General features: G+C 41.6%; 1 protein-coding gene across 5 annotated transcripts in view; it reads left to right on the top strand.

Annotated features, from left to right (window-relative positions):
• CEP85L (centrosomal protein 85L) overlaps positions 1-14,077 on the top strand; it is a 275,957-nt gene that overhangs the window by 157,638 nt on the left and 104,242 nt on the right. For 3 of the 5 annotated variants that reach the window (XM_089652173.1, XM_089652172.1, XM_089652174.1), the window contains 2 exons: positions 2,209-2,280; positions 3,081-3,841. In XM_089652173.1, the coding sequence (XP_089508299.1) occupies positions 2,209-2,280; positions 3,081-3,841 (833 nt within the window). The remainder of the gene's footprint in view (positions 1-2,208; positions 2,281-3,080; positions 3,842-14,077) is intronic. The other 2 variants (XM_089652175.1, XM_089652176.1) reach the window with 1 other exon arrangement.

Here is a 14,077-nt window from a genome sequence, read left to right as displayed (position 1 = left end):
CATCTAGCTGATTGACAGTTCCCTGTCCCCGGCTTTGTGAGTTTGTAAAAATTATTTTCCGATCTTAGTTTAAGGGTGTATGGGACAAATGGCTGCAGATAAACAGGTACAACTTATGTAGGGGGATTTGTTTCATGTCTAAGGGACCTCCTGAGGTCAGTCACTTCACTGGGTATATGTAAGGGTTTACAACCACTTTAAAGCAGAGGTCCAGTCAAAATTAAAAAAAAAAAACTAGCTGCTGATTTTTAAAAAACAAACTCTCACCTGTCCTTCAATCCAGCAGTGTGAACACTGGCTGGATTCACCAGCCATCCTGTGTCCCTGGCACCAGCATGCTCATTGTGGGCACCCGACTGTGACAGCTTGCGGCTTCACAGTCCTGTGACCGCTGCACATGCGTGAGTAGTGCTGCGCTTTGTGAACGGTTCTGTAGACTTCTGTCGTGTGTCCCAGAAGACTGCGGGGAGGGGCAAGACAGCTTCCGCTTCTGATCGCAGCGGAATCGGGTACATGTCGAATTTGGGTACCCCCCTCCCCAAAGGTGCCAATCCTTAATGTGGAGTGGGGGACGAAGCCTTAAAGCAGAACTTCCCCTTTTGGGTGGAGCTCCGCTTTAAGGCCAACCTACCCTACTGCTGCACAGATGCATTGGGCAGTCTGCATGTATAGGTAGGTAGAGTAATTACCATCATAATGATCTTGTAGAGTTGGCCAAATAGTACAGACAATCGGCAACTGCTCCAGTCTAACTGGCCTTTGCAGCAAGGAGCACATGGAAGGGCAACGCATGTCAAACAACAACAAAGAAAAATTCCCAGCTCAACTTGCCTACCAGATTGCAACCAACAGAATCATACAGACTAACTGTTCACGTTAATTACGGGTTTAGTTTGCACACATTTGCAAATACATGCGTAAGCTGGAGACCCTATTCATGGCACCCCAGCATTATCTGCAGTCCTAGCTATAATTTTGACAGCCTTCATAGTAGAAGCACAGATCTAATAATGGATAGATTGAGGGCAGGTAAGCCTGGGGGGAGCCCACCCTTCCTTAAAGTCATGGGGGCACACTGAATAGCCAGCATATAGCACAAAGGTGTCCAGTGCGCCCCCTCACCAATATATCAATAGTACAAACAAATGGTCACTGTCCCAACCTATCACTGTTCTTTGCCGCAAGGAACATGGAAGGGCGACACAGTTGGCCAAATGCAATATTGCTACCAGTAGTAGTACACATGCTGTATTAATTGTGTGATGTAAAGGTTTATCATTGAAGGGCACACTTTAACTCCTGACACTGCTGTAATCTCCAAGGAGCAGGGCCCTCCTAACCCTCTTGTATTGAACTGTATTGTTGCTGTATTGTCTCCCGTTATATTGTAAAGCACTGAGCAAACTGTTGGCGCTATATAAATCCTGTATAATAATAATAAAGTAGTAATAAATCCTCAGCATTTATTTTAGCCTAGTAAATTGAACACAATAACGAACATTCCCCAGAATTTAATATTTTTTTTTTAATTTATACCCCAGCAGCTTTCAATGGTGCTGGCTTCTCTCTGTGCTGCTTCCCTAAACTTCTGTTTTCTCTGAAAAGGCTAATGCTGGACTGTGTCTCCAGTTAGTATGTTGGCTTGGAGAAGGGAGAGGAAGAAGCAGGTGAGTGCCTTGTCATCCTAGGCTTTGGGGCTGTGTGTGTCTAATGATGCACACAGTGTAGAGAGATACAACTCTAGTCCCTGGAGGCAAGGGTGCTGGAAGAGAAAGGAGCCAACCCGGGACCGTGATCATGGCACCAGCTTAAACAGGAGGATAGGCCAGGATTAAAAAATAAAGAAGCTGCATACTCAGTAAATGATTGTTAGCTGCTGAAAGCACTTACAAAACTGAGGGTTTAAGGGCCTGAGATAAAAACTTTGGTTACCTCTTCTGGCAACTCCTTCTAGTTCCTGGGATGCCATACTGATCCTGTGGCTTCAATATATTTTAAGCTCAGAGCATGTACACAAAGTAGATGTTATGACTTCCCTCTGATACCACTAACCAGCTTCAATACTCCTGTGTCACTGACTGGAAGCAAACATACAAGCAGCCAGGCAACTAGCATTTTCAGAGGTCATCGATGGCATACTCTTCATATATATCTGTCAGCATATGTTTTCTTGGAGCAACAAACAAGTGTTCACCTTGCTTTTAATAGGTATACCAGACCTAGGCTGCTGTGCTGGAAGGAGAAGGAAAAGGACAAGCGCCTCCGAGTGCTTAGAAAGTGGTTTGTGGACCTTACTATAAGCATGGAGGTTGGGTTGAAGTGTATAATAACCTGTGTTATTTCATTCTGTTTTGTGGAAGAATTTAATTTCCGATTTTAATTTGCGTGCTGCATGTTTCCACTGCGAGAGTGTATAAAGCCTGATTTAACAATAACCTAAGTAAATAACTTTCCGGCTGCGTATTATTGCTCACAGTATCGGTTTCCATGTCTGGCTGTTGAGCTTCACTCTGAAGCTTCATTCATAAATGTAGGACACCCTCTACTGGTAGAATTCAGCACTGCATGTTGATTGCTGTCAGCAGAAGCTAAGCTTCCATTTGTTTATTTCAGGTACTTATATAGCGCCGTCAATTTATGCAGTGCTTTACATCTATATTGTACATTAACATCAGTCCCTAACGCTCAAGGGGTGTACAATCTAAGGTCCCTAACTCACATTCATACATACTAGGGCCAATTTAGACAGGAACCAATTAACCTACCAGCATGTCTTTGGAGTGTAGGAGGAAACCGGAGTACCTGGGGTAAAGCCATGCAGGCAGAGGGAAAACATGCAAACTCCAGGCAGGTGGTGCTGTGGTTGGGATTAAAAAAAAAAAACTCTAGTACTGCCAGGCAGAAGTGCTAACCATTTAGCCACTGTGCTGCCCATTCCATACATACAAATCTTCTAAAATATTGTGCATGATTAGTGCAGACTGATTTGTATTTGAATGTGCCTACAGAATTGAACTTGTGTATTTTTTTTTTTGTGTTGCTGCTATTTGTTTAATTCTGTAATCTTTCTCTTTCTCTAGACCATTCAACTTCCAGCGGTACTTCTACCTTTAAGCCGGTGCACCCACTGGTCAGTCTTCCTTCTGCTCATGTCATGCCCTCTACAGCCAGGTCATCAGTGCCCAGACACAGAGAGGACCGGCTGGACACATCATCTTGGGACAGCAATTATTCTTTGTCTGGTGTGGGCAGAATCTATGGCCACTCTGATAACCCACTCGATATGAAAGACTCCAGGCCCATGAAGAAGTGGTCATCTCTTTCTAAACTGAGCACTCCAGATGCGTTCAGTCAGGACAGCAAAGTTGAAAACACAGGATCACGGCATAGCCTGGATCGTATGAGTAGAGATAGCTCTCTTTCCCAGCACTCACGAGGTTATAGGCCATCATGTCTTCACTACAGCATGGAGGCGCTGAAACTGGACGATAAAGACATTGAGAAGAAGGAAATGGCAGGCGTAGACCTCAAATATAAATTTGACAGTTGCAGCAGCTCTGAGTTTTCTCCGTTTGCTACTCCAAGTCGGAGGCATACTTTAGACATGACCTACAGTGCCTTACCAGAAAGTAAATCTTTTTCAGCCAGTGACAATGTTCCAAAATTTAGCCACTTGGGTTACCAGGCTGGATCCCCCCTTCAGTCTTCTTTAAGGACTCAGATGTGGCTTACGGATCAGCTTCATGCAAATTCTCAAGATAGGAGAACTCCTGAGGAAACGTGTGGTTCGTCTTCCTGGCACCCGCTAGAACTGCTCCGGCAAGATACTGAACCTTCACAGGTACCTACAATGTGTTGGTCTATGCTGCCATCTTGTGCTCAGTTTTGTGAACTACATAGGGTAGGATTTCAGCACTACATGCATTCTGTACACTAATTGTACTTGCAGAATGTGTAAAATTTGAGTAAGCTGCAGTCAAGCATGCAATTCAAAGAAAAATATGTTGCTGTTTTTTTTGTTTTTTTTTATTATATCCAAGGCTGTGCGCTCTTTTAAAGAGTTATTTTAAATTACTCTGCTTGAAGGAAAAAGGTTCTAAGTGTATACTCTAGTGACTTGTTAATGTCTTAACGTGGAGTTTCATCAGTTTTTGTGTTTATTAAAAGTCAGCAGCTACAAAAACGGAGCCTAATGAGTTTTAATAAACACTCACCTGTCCCAGGGTCCAGCGATGTGCTTATCCCTTCTCTCCATGGCACCGGCATCTCAGCTGTGGGCACCAGGCTGTGACAGCTTTTAGCTTCACAGCCGGGTGCTCACTGCACATGCATGAGTTGCGCTGCTCATCCTGATTGGTCCAGCAGTCTTCTGGGGACCTGTGAAAGTTCCCAGGAGACTGCGGGAGGAAGGAGGGGGCCGAACTTTCAGCTCAGTTCGCCGCGGTGAACTGAGCTGGAAGTGGGAGTGGGTACCTGTCAAAACACCCAAAAGGTGCCAAATATGGCAGTTGAGGGGGGAGGAGACAAACAAGCGGAGCTTCCACTTTTGGGTGGAACTCCGCTTTAATATACAGGCATTTGCAATGATGCAGCTCATCATATCCCTGCAGGCAGTATCCACTTAGAGTTTAACTTCAGCAGCATGCTGACCAATTCCACACCCCCTTAGACAGTACACACCCAGGAACATTGTGACTTGCATCTGCTGCCAGCAAATATGATACATAAGCTGAAAGAATGGAGTACATAAGCTGAAAGAATGGAGTGATTCCCGGGGAGTGATTCCAGGGCAGATCACTGACACCTCCATGCCACATTCTTCATGTTTAACATTTTTTTTTAAATAAAAGTAGGGCTAATCATTTGTTGTGCAGCAGCCTCTTCCTGTCACATGACCAAAAATTATTATCTGCTCCTCTCTGCAAGTCTTCTGCGTGGCATATTAATTGGAAAAGTGCACAGGCCTACATAATTGTTTATAAATTGACTAGATTGTTTTCATAGGTCGTCACATATATACAGATATTATATAGTGTGGCTACACCCGTATCTTCTTTCAGTTGCATTTGTGGAAACAGAGCTTTTGCTGGCCACACCTAATTTGATTGTATAATATTTTTTAGATTTATAAACAAATCCACGAAATCTATTACATTTGTAGCCAGTGAGGAAGGACTATGCATTACCTAGTTGTTAAACCTATAGGAGAATTTTGGAACATATATGACAGTAATGGTGGAGGATGCAGTGCACCACAAGCAGTTGAGTTTCAGAAACCTATAGTCTATGCAGATCAAAAGATTCACTTAAAGTAGAACTATAGGCAAAATGTTTTTTTTTTTTTTTTCATTTTGAATAGAGCAAGGGAGGGTTGTGACCCCTGTCAGATTTTTTTTTCTGCCATTTGTGTGCCATTGTAAAGATTTCCTTCATCTCCTGTCCCATAGCCAAACAGGAAGGAAGTGAGAGGTAATCCCTGCACATTCCTTGGGAACCCCCAGATCACCAGAATTATTTTCCAGATTGAAAGATTTCCTCTCTATTACTTTTCAAGGGAGAACCCAAAATTTAGAATTTCCTTTTACTTTCACTTTCAACGAAAAAGGACAAACAGAGAAGAACAATCCCCTTAAGAGGATAGCAAAATAAACTGACAAGCATTCTAATCCCTCTCCGCTCTATACAAATCTGAAAAAAAAGTTTTGCCTTTAGTTATACTTTAAGCCCTAAGTTTATTTAAAAGCCCTACATTTATTTAAAATACCTTACATTCAGACACACTAACTGGTCTCTTAGATGAAATCAGAAATCCTTTGTGTTAAATGTAAGTACCATCCCTTGCCATGCAGTGTTTTTTTTAACTAAACTTTAGGCTTTAATTTAATTGTCTATACCCTAAATCCCCAACTGTTTATGCTTTCATTCTATTATTTTCCTGCTGCTCTGCCTACCCAGTGGATAGACCTTTGCTTCTGGGTATGCTGGATCATATGATTCCCCTTTCTTGCAGTGTTACTTTGCATGTCTGAGAAACCACCTGTGAGGTTTACAGAGTCAATTTATATTTTGCTCTGACTGCCAATCGACTTGGTGGGGGAGTATAGATGGTGGGGAAGGTGTGTAAATGAGTGAATGTTTTGCCTTGTCCTGCGCAAGTAAAACACAGGTTTACTAAGAACAAGAACCACTCACAAAATTGCTTTATTGAATTATTCATGATTTAAAACAAATCCTAACATGTCTCAATACATAATCTCCTTTTGAAAAAAATAACTTTTTCTTATTTTAAAAAAACCCATAAGCTCCAGTCAAGTGAATTTACCGGTCTGAAATGATGTCTTCAGTATGTTGCAGGCCAGAAGAAAACCTGTCCTTGGTCTTCTCTCCCCTAGTGATTTGACTGGAGTATGAGATATTGTACCTTTTTGGCAAGTCACAAAGTTAAAGATGCAGCAGGGGATTGATCTCTGTCAGACCTTTGTAAACATAACCAAGACCTTTACAGACACCACATGACTCAAGGTGGCCATACACGGAATGAAGTTCAGCAGGGACCGGCAGAGTTTCGATCCATGTATGCACAAGCTGATTGTACAATCCATCAATCGACTTGGGTACAACCAGCCTGTTAGATGTGTTAAATTCGATTACGGCCGGTGATTATAGCCGCTAAGAGTAATCGTTGTGTTTTGCTGATCGGGAAGGCTCCTCTCGCCTTTCCCACCAGCCGTCAGAACATAGTAGCACTGTGGGAGAAAATTCTCCCATCAACAGTGATTGTGTTAATAGGGAAATTGAGTGATTTTCTTGGAGTCATCTGTGGGCTTATTTAGTCATCTCTCTGCCAGCATGCCCTTTCAGAAGGTAGAAGTTGACTTTGAATGATGCCTGGTCAAAGATGGCTCTGTCTTTCTAGAAAGAAAATCTGATTATAGTATAGTCGGGGAGGGTACTGTGATCTCAGTGAAGTATCGTAATCTTTAGAAGACATACCTGTAAAGTGTGACAATACTTAGCATATGAATGCTGTTAACCTGCAAAACATATATGTGATGCAAGGTTTTTAAAGGGGTGCTACTTGGATACAGAATCAGTCAGAATTTGGTTTGCTGAAGTCAGATAAGTACAAAATGAGCTATTATTGTTTTCTTTGGGTCATTATTAAAAAAATAGCCCTCATCTCCCCAATATCTCTCCATATTGGCAGGGAGTATCCAAGCTAGAATGTACTGTGATCCAGGACTGCAAAAAGCTGAGCAGAGCTTCCCATCAGTGAGAATCCCAGGGAGAAGGAAGGCTGCTGAGTTCAAAGTAGTCACCATTTTTTTGTTTTGTTTTTCCTTCCTTTTAGCTAAATCACAGCAGTCTTTTTCAACCAGGGTGCGTTCAAATTTCTTCAGGGGTGCCTTAGCAAATGCCTGAAAATTGCCCAAAAATTGTATACAAGACAGCACATGGATCAAGCCTGCCTTTTAGTTACACTTAGCCACAGGATTTCATTGTGCAACATTACAACCTTTCAACCTCTGGCGCCCCAACAGCCAGTTGCATCATTGATTGATAAGGAGGACATCGAGCCCCTGCATAGCATCCTTGTTTTCCCCTCCCTTGCCCCTTGCCATCAGCACTGGGGTCACATTAGCTGGGTGAGGGAGAGTAAATGAGGCAGAAGAAAAACTCGAATACTAGTCAAAACCAGTGTGCAATGCTTTGGAAGAATTAATTGCCTCCAATGTTGGGTGTCATAAGTGTATAGATGATACTGCTCTATTAAAAACGATTAGTTTAAAATTCTGCATCTCAAGGCAACTCGGTCTAAAATGTAAAAACTAAAGGGTGCCTTGACTCAAAAAAAGTTGAGAAACACTGATCTACAGTACACATTTACACAGGTGTAAGCCACTGGCTCTACCTCTTCCTCAACAGAACTACCCCAAACTTCCGGTTAAGTAACGCACACTGAGCACATCACCTTATCACCCTTTTTGGACCACATATCTTATGATCCCTAGTGCCTATCTTATCCTAGGTGTAGCCTCAGGAGCTGCATTAACTTTACATTGGAGTATGAGCAGGGATGGGGCTTTAGGGCTGCCTGTGTGTGTGCAGAAAGCTTTTAGACGTACAGCTGTAGTACCATCCACGAGTTTGCACGTAAGGCTGGCTCCACCAGACTCTGCAAGGTAATGAGGCCACCCTAAAACATGTAGCAAAGAAGGGAAGATGGAGAGACGACACGGATGACACATATTTAACCACTTCTTTACCGCGCTATAGCCAAATGATGGCTACAGCGCGGTCGTCCAGTTCTGGGATGGCATCATATGACGTCCTCTCAGAATGTGCCCCCAGCAGTGCGCACAAAGTGCTGTCTGTGGTCGCTATGTCCTTTGGATACAGCTGATCACATTACATGGTAAAAGGCCAATCACAGTGGACTTTTACCACATGATCAGCTGTATCCAATCACAGCTGATCACCATGTAAATACACTTGCCAGTTATCAGGAGTACTTTCCTCACATTGCTGCCAGTCAGTGCCTATTATTAGTGCCTTCTCATCGATTGTCACCAGTACTGCCTATCAGTGCCCATCAGTGCTGCCTCAATGCACATCAGTGAAGGAGAAAAATTACCTGTTTGCAAAATTTTATAATAGAAAAAAATGTTCTTATTTTTTTGTTTATAGTTCAAAAAATTAAAAACCCAGTGGTGATTAAACACCACCAAAAGAAAGCTTTATTTGTGTGAAAGAAAGATACAAATTTCATATTGGTACAGTGTTGCATGACTGCGCAATTGTCATTCAAAGTGTGAAAGCACTGTAAGCTGAAAATTGGCCTGGTCAGGAAGAGGGGGTAAAAGTGCCCGGTAGGCAAGTGGTTAACAAGGTAAGTGCGGAGGTCAGCAGCACTATAAGAATTTAATAACACCAAGTTCTCCTTGCTGTCTACTGAGCCAAATACGGGAGCTTTGAATTGCTTATTATATGTCACGGCTGAATGAAGCTGTAAAGGAGACAAGTTTTAAGACACAGGCCACTCACAGAATTTTTACGGAGTATGGCAAACTAAAAACTTGGACTTTGATTTTGAAAAGTGTGTTTTTCAATTTTTTTTTTCATTTTTCCATTAAAAATCTGTACACTTGGGAAATTTCCATGATGTGGGGCGAAATATGATTTGCTTGTGGTCTACCGTGCTGGTGGCAGTATAAAGATATGTGTGGTTATTTTCTGTTTGCTGTTCTTGGTCACAATGGGGTTAGACTCCGTTCATCCTCTGAGCGATGCTGTTGCTTTCTAGAAGCCTGTTGGAAGCAAAAATGGCTGTGCTCCAATATTATCCCTCTTACACATACTTCGGCCTGCTTAGTAATGCTGCTGTAAGGAAGAGATTAATTTAATAGGATTACTACGCGAATAGAGTTTGCTAAACTGTAATCATTTAAACAATTTAGTCTTTGGAAATGTACAATTTACATTGTAGCAATTACTGTAAAGTACAGCTACAAACACAACAGCACTTGGCACTGCAGTAAGTGATTCCAGCTTGTGTTTTGCTTGTTGACAATATTTTGGAGAATTATGGTGTAACCCACGCAAATATTTACTACAAATTCTTGATCGTTTTTTATGTTATGGTCTGCCTCCTAAGGAGAAGTATGGCCAGAGCTCTTTTGACCATACTTCTCCAATAAGTCTCAGGAGTGCACTTGGTTCTGCACTCATGTGACCAAGATTCATCCAACAGGGGTACCTTAAGCCCACTGTCGGCTGATGTCACAGAGCCAGTCTAGGTTCTGTAGGGATTTCGACAATAATATTGAAATCCACCCAGATGCTTGGCTGGCAGCTGGCTCAGCCTCTCAGCACGTCACTGAGAGCTTTAGCCAGCCACTCCTGCCCCTTCCACAGTCCTGTGCTCCAGGGGCTGATCACAGAGTGGTGCCCAGAGTGGACCCAAGAACTGAGCAATCAGCAGTCTTTTATCACTCCGTTTTTGGTGTAAAGATGACAAGGGACAGATGCAGCATCACATGGATGTGGCATCTGCATAGGTGAGTATGATTTTTTTTTTTTTTTTTTTTTTTTAAATCCTGCACTTCTCTTTTAAAGAGAAGCTCCTCTTTTCTGCAGGGGAAACAAAACTCAACTCTTCAGGAGGATTCTTACAAGCAAGTGTTTTGTAGATGCTTAGGGCTTACGTTCACGGGTGTATAAAATGCAGCATTTAGATCTGTAGACTATAAGGCCTATGCATACACCTTTTGCTATGGTCAATAAACTTGTAGTACTAAGCTGCTTACAACTAAAATAGAAAAATTGTGCATTCGTAGTTTGATTTACAGAGGAACTTTATTTCCAGATGAAATGGTCCATAGTATGTCCAAAATATGTGTGGGTTGTTCTCCGTCTTTCTGGTGGTGAAAACCAAGTCATTCATGCTGGATAGGCAACTTATTTGGGGCCAGGGGGAGATGTAAGCATGAACAAAGTGAAAGCTGAAGCCATGCAAGGCAGCAGTGCTTAAAATAGGTTTAGGAAAGGTAGTTGCAGCAATTTTCCCAAATACATTGCTCCATGCTGGGTTTGTTTTCTATAAACATAGCATTGGGGCTGTAAGAAAATCCCTGCTCCTCAGCATTCCTGGTGGTGTGCTAGTTACGTGGGCTATATATCACCAAAGATAAGAAGGCTCACTGATGTAAGTTTTAGTAGGGTGCAATATACCTGATATTTAGCCTCTTTGCTGATCACAGAAGCAGGAATTGGGGTTTCCATAATTGCAAAGATCACATTTGACCATGGTTTGTATAATTAGAAAAAAGTGACATGACACCTGACTATGGTTTGTATAATTAGAAGGAAGTGACATGACACCTAGCCATGGTTTCTATAATTAGAAGGAAGTGACATGTCCCTTGGCCATGGTTTCTATAATTAGAAGAAATTGACATGTCACTTGTCCATGGATTCTATAATTAGAAGGAAGTGACATGACACCTAGCCATGGTTTCTATAATTAGAAGGAAGTGACATGACACCTAGCCATGGTATCTATAATTAGAAGGAAGTGACATGTCACTTGACCATGGATTCTATAATTAGAAGGAAGTGACATGACACCTAGCCATGGTTTCTATAATTAGAAGGAAGTGACATGACACCTAGCCATGGTTTCTATAATTAGAAGGAAGTGACATGACACCTAGCCATGGTTTCTATAATTAGAAGGAAGTGACATGTCACTTGACCATGGATTCTATAATTAGAAGGAAGTGACATGACACCTAGCCATGGTTTCTATAATTAGAAGGAAGTGACATGACACCTAGCCATGGTATCTATAATTAGAAGGAAGTGACATGTCACTTGACCATGGATTCTATAATTAGAAGGAAGTGACATGACACCTAGCCATGGTTTCTATAATTAGAAGGAAGTGACATGACACCTAGCCATGGTATCTATAATTAGAAGGAAGTGACATGTCACTTGACCATGGATTCTATAATTAGAAGGAAGTGACATGACACCTAGCCATGGTTTCTATAATTAGAAGGAAGTGACATGTCCCTTGGCCATGGTTTCTATAATTAGAAGGAAGTGACATGACACCTAGCCATGGTTTCTATAATTAGAAGGAAGTGACATGTCACTTGACCATGGATTCTATAATTAGAAGGAAGTGACATGACACCTAGCCATGGTTTCTATAATTAGAAGGAAGTGACATGACACCTAGCCATGGTTTCTATAATTAGAAGGAAGTGACATGACACCTAGCCATGGTTTCTATAATTAGAAGGAAGTGACATGTCACTTGACCATGGATTCTATAATTAGAAGGAAGTGACATGACACCTAGCCATGGTATCTATAATTAGAAGAAAGTGCAATGTCACTTGGCCATGGTTTCTATAATTAGAAGGAAGTCACTTCACACTTGATCATGGTTTCTATAATTACAAGGAAGTGACATCACACCTGGCCCCTTTTTTTCTATAATTACAAGAGACTTTAGTACTTAGTATAACTTTTCAAAGTCTATAACCAATAGCATTAAATAACAAAATAGATTGTGGTACAAACATATATGTGATAGTAATTTTGTACTAAAAGTGGAACTTTCTTTTAAATGGCAGTATAAAAACGGAGCCTTGTTGTGCAGCACATTTCCCCCTCAGTCACCCACCTGTTTGGATTTTTATCTATGGCTACTAAGGCACTACAGGGCATTAAGTGAAATGAAGAGCAGTGAAAGGCAACAGCTGCCTTAGAAACCATTGCCAGCAGCAAAACTAGTCTGAATGTATCCGGGCATCTTTAATGCCATCTGCACCCATCTTATCTTATTAGGATTCGATAATTTAGTGCACATATTTCAGAGCCTCTAAATTGCTAATTATTTATAAAGCTGGATTAATAATAGAAGCTTGTTTTTTTTATTTGTAATTACTCTAATGGAGCAATTCTCAGTGTTGGTTACATTGATCCTCCCTGCAAGTACTCAGATCATTCGTTTTAGTGCTACCAGCTTTGTGCTAAACTGCCCAGGAGGTTGTGATGTCATGTTATGAGCTGCTGAAATGGAACAAACTTTAAAATTCACATTTAACATGAGTCAAAAGGGCACTTCAACTTCTCGAAATTACATTAGTTTTTTAATCTCTGCAGCTATGGGAATATATTACATGCTCCACCCTTAAAACGGATGGAACACGTAACATGTTCCCAAAGGTGAACTTATCCTTTTATGAGCGTCAAGCATTTTTTTTTCTGCCAAAAGGCCTCTGCTCCTGGACACACTGCCATTGGTTTTTTTCCTGTCACATAACACTGCTAAAAGCCTATGTGTACATGGACACATATGATAACGATTGTAAGCTCCAAGGAGCAAGGCCCTCCTAACCCTCTTGTATTGACCTGTATTGTTGCTTTGTTGTCTCCATTTATATTGTAAAGTGCTGAGCAAACTGTTGGCGCTATATAAATCCTATATACGGTAATAATAATTTTAGAAATAGTAAGTATAGAAATGGTAAAAAAAAAGCCTGATGTCTTTTGAAGTAGCTTCAAAAATGCCCAGTGTACAGGAGTTGTTCTACATATTTATTGATTATTTGTGTTACACTTGTACTGTCCCCTGCCTCCCTTCACGGTTTACACTCGCCTGTCCCTGAACCAGTGAGGTAGCAGCCAAAAAACTGCAGAGCCGCTTGTCAAAATCATGTGAGCTGGGGCTGCACAAGTGCTGTGCGCAGTCTATTCAATCCTATGTAATGTTTATACTATGCTACGGCATGTAAAAAACTCTTCATCAGATTATTATGTAAGATTTATATCGTGCCATCATTTTCACAGCACAATAAAAAGGGGAGCAGTACAGTTAAAATACAATTCAATACAAGAGAGTAAGGAGGGCTCTGCTGATGAGAGCTTACTATCTAACAGATTGAATGGGGAGTTACTGCGAATGTGTGGACCCTGATATATAAGTATATACAGCAATATTGTGAATAAAAGCTATGATAGCAATGTGGCCTTGCAAAACTGGGGTTACAGGTTATATTACCAACAGGAAGAGTATCTACAGTATTTTCTGGCGTATAAGACTACTTTTTATACTTAAAATATACCCCAAAAATTGGGGGTCGTATTATACGAGGGGTATAAAATGTGAACCTTGAGTTTGTTTGGGTCAAGCTGGCTGGATGTGTGGTGATACTGTACATACAGTATACCGCGCTGAGCCAAGCTGGCTCAAAACAAATGTCCCTATGACAGATTAATCTGTCAGCCTGCTGGATGTGTGGTATATACAGTATACTGCGCTGAGCTCAGCCAAGTGGTTTCAAAACGTATCGGCACGTCCCTACTGTAATCAGCCCGCTGGATGCTGCGGCTACATACAGTATACACTGGGCCAATCACGGCGAGTGATGTATTCTGCTAATGAATACAAAGCCTGCTCGGATTGGCTGAGTCAGAGAGGTGGGCTGATGATGTCACAACCTCAGTCAATCCGAGCAGGCTCTGTATTCATTAGTAGAATACATCGCTCGCCGTGATTGGC

The sequence above is a fragment of the Staurois parvus genome, unplaced genomic scaffold, assembly GCF_062004578.1.
Source record: "Staurois parvus isolate SC_StPar_1 unplaced genomic scaffold, SC_StPar_1.0 ptg000672l, whole genome shotgun sequence".
In the NCBI taxonomy this organism is placed as follows: Eukaryota; Metazoa; Chordata; class Amphibia; order Anura; family Ranidae; genus Staurois; species Staurois parvus.
This window is presented reverse-complemented; position numbering and strand designations above follow the sequence as displayed.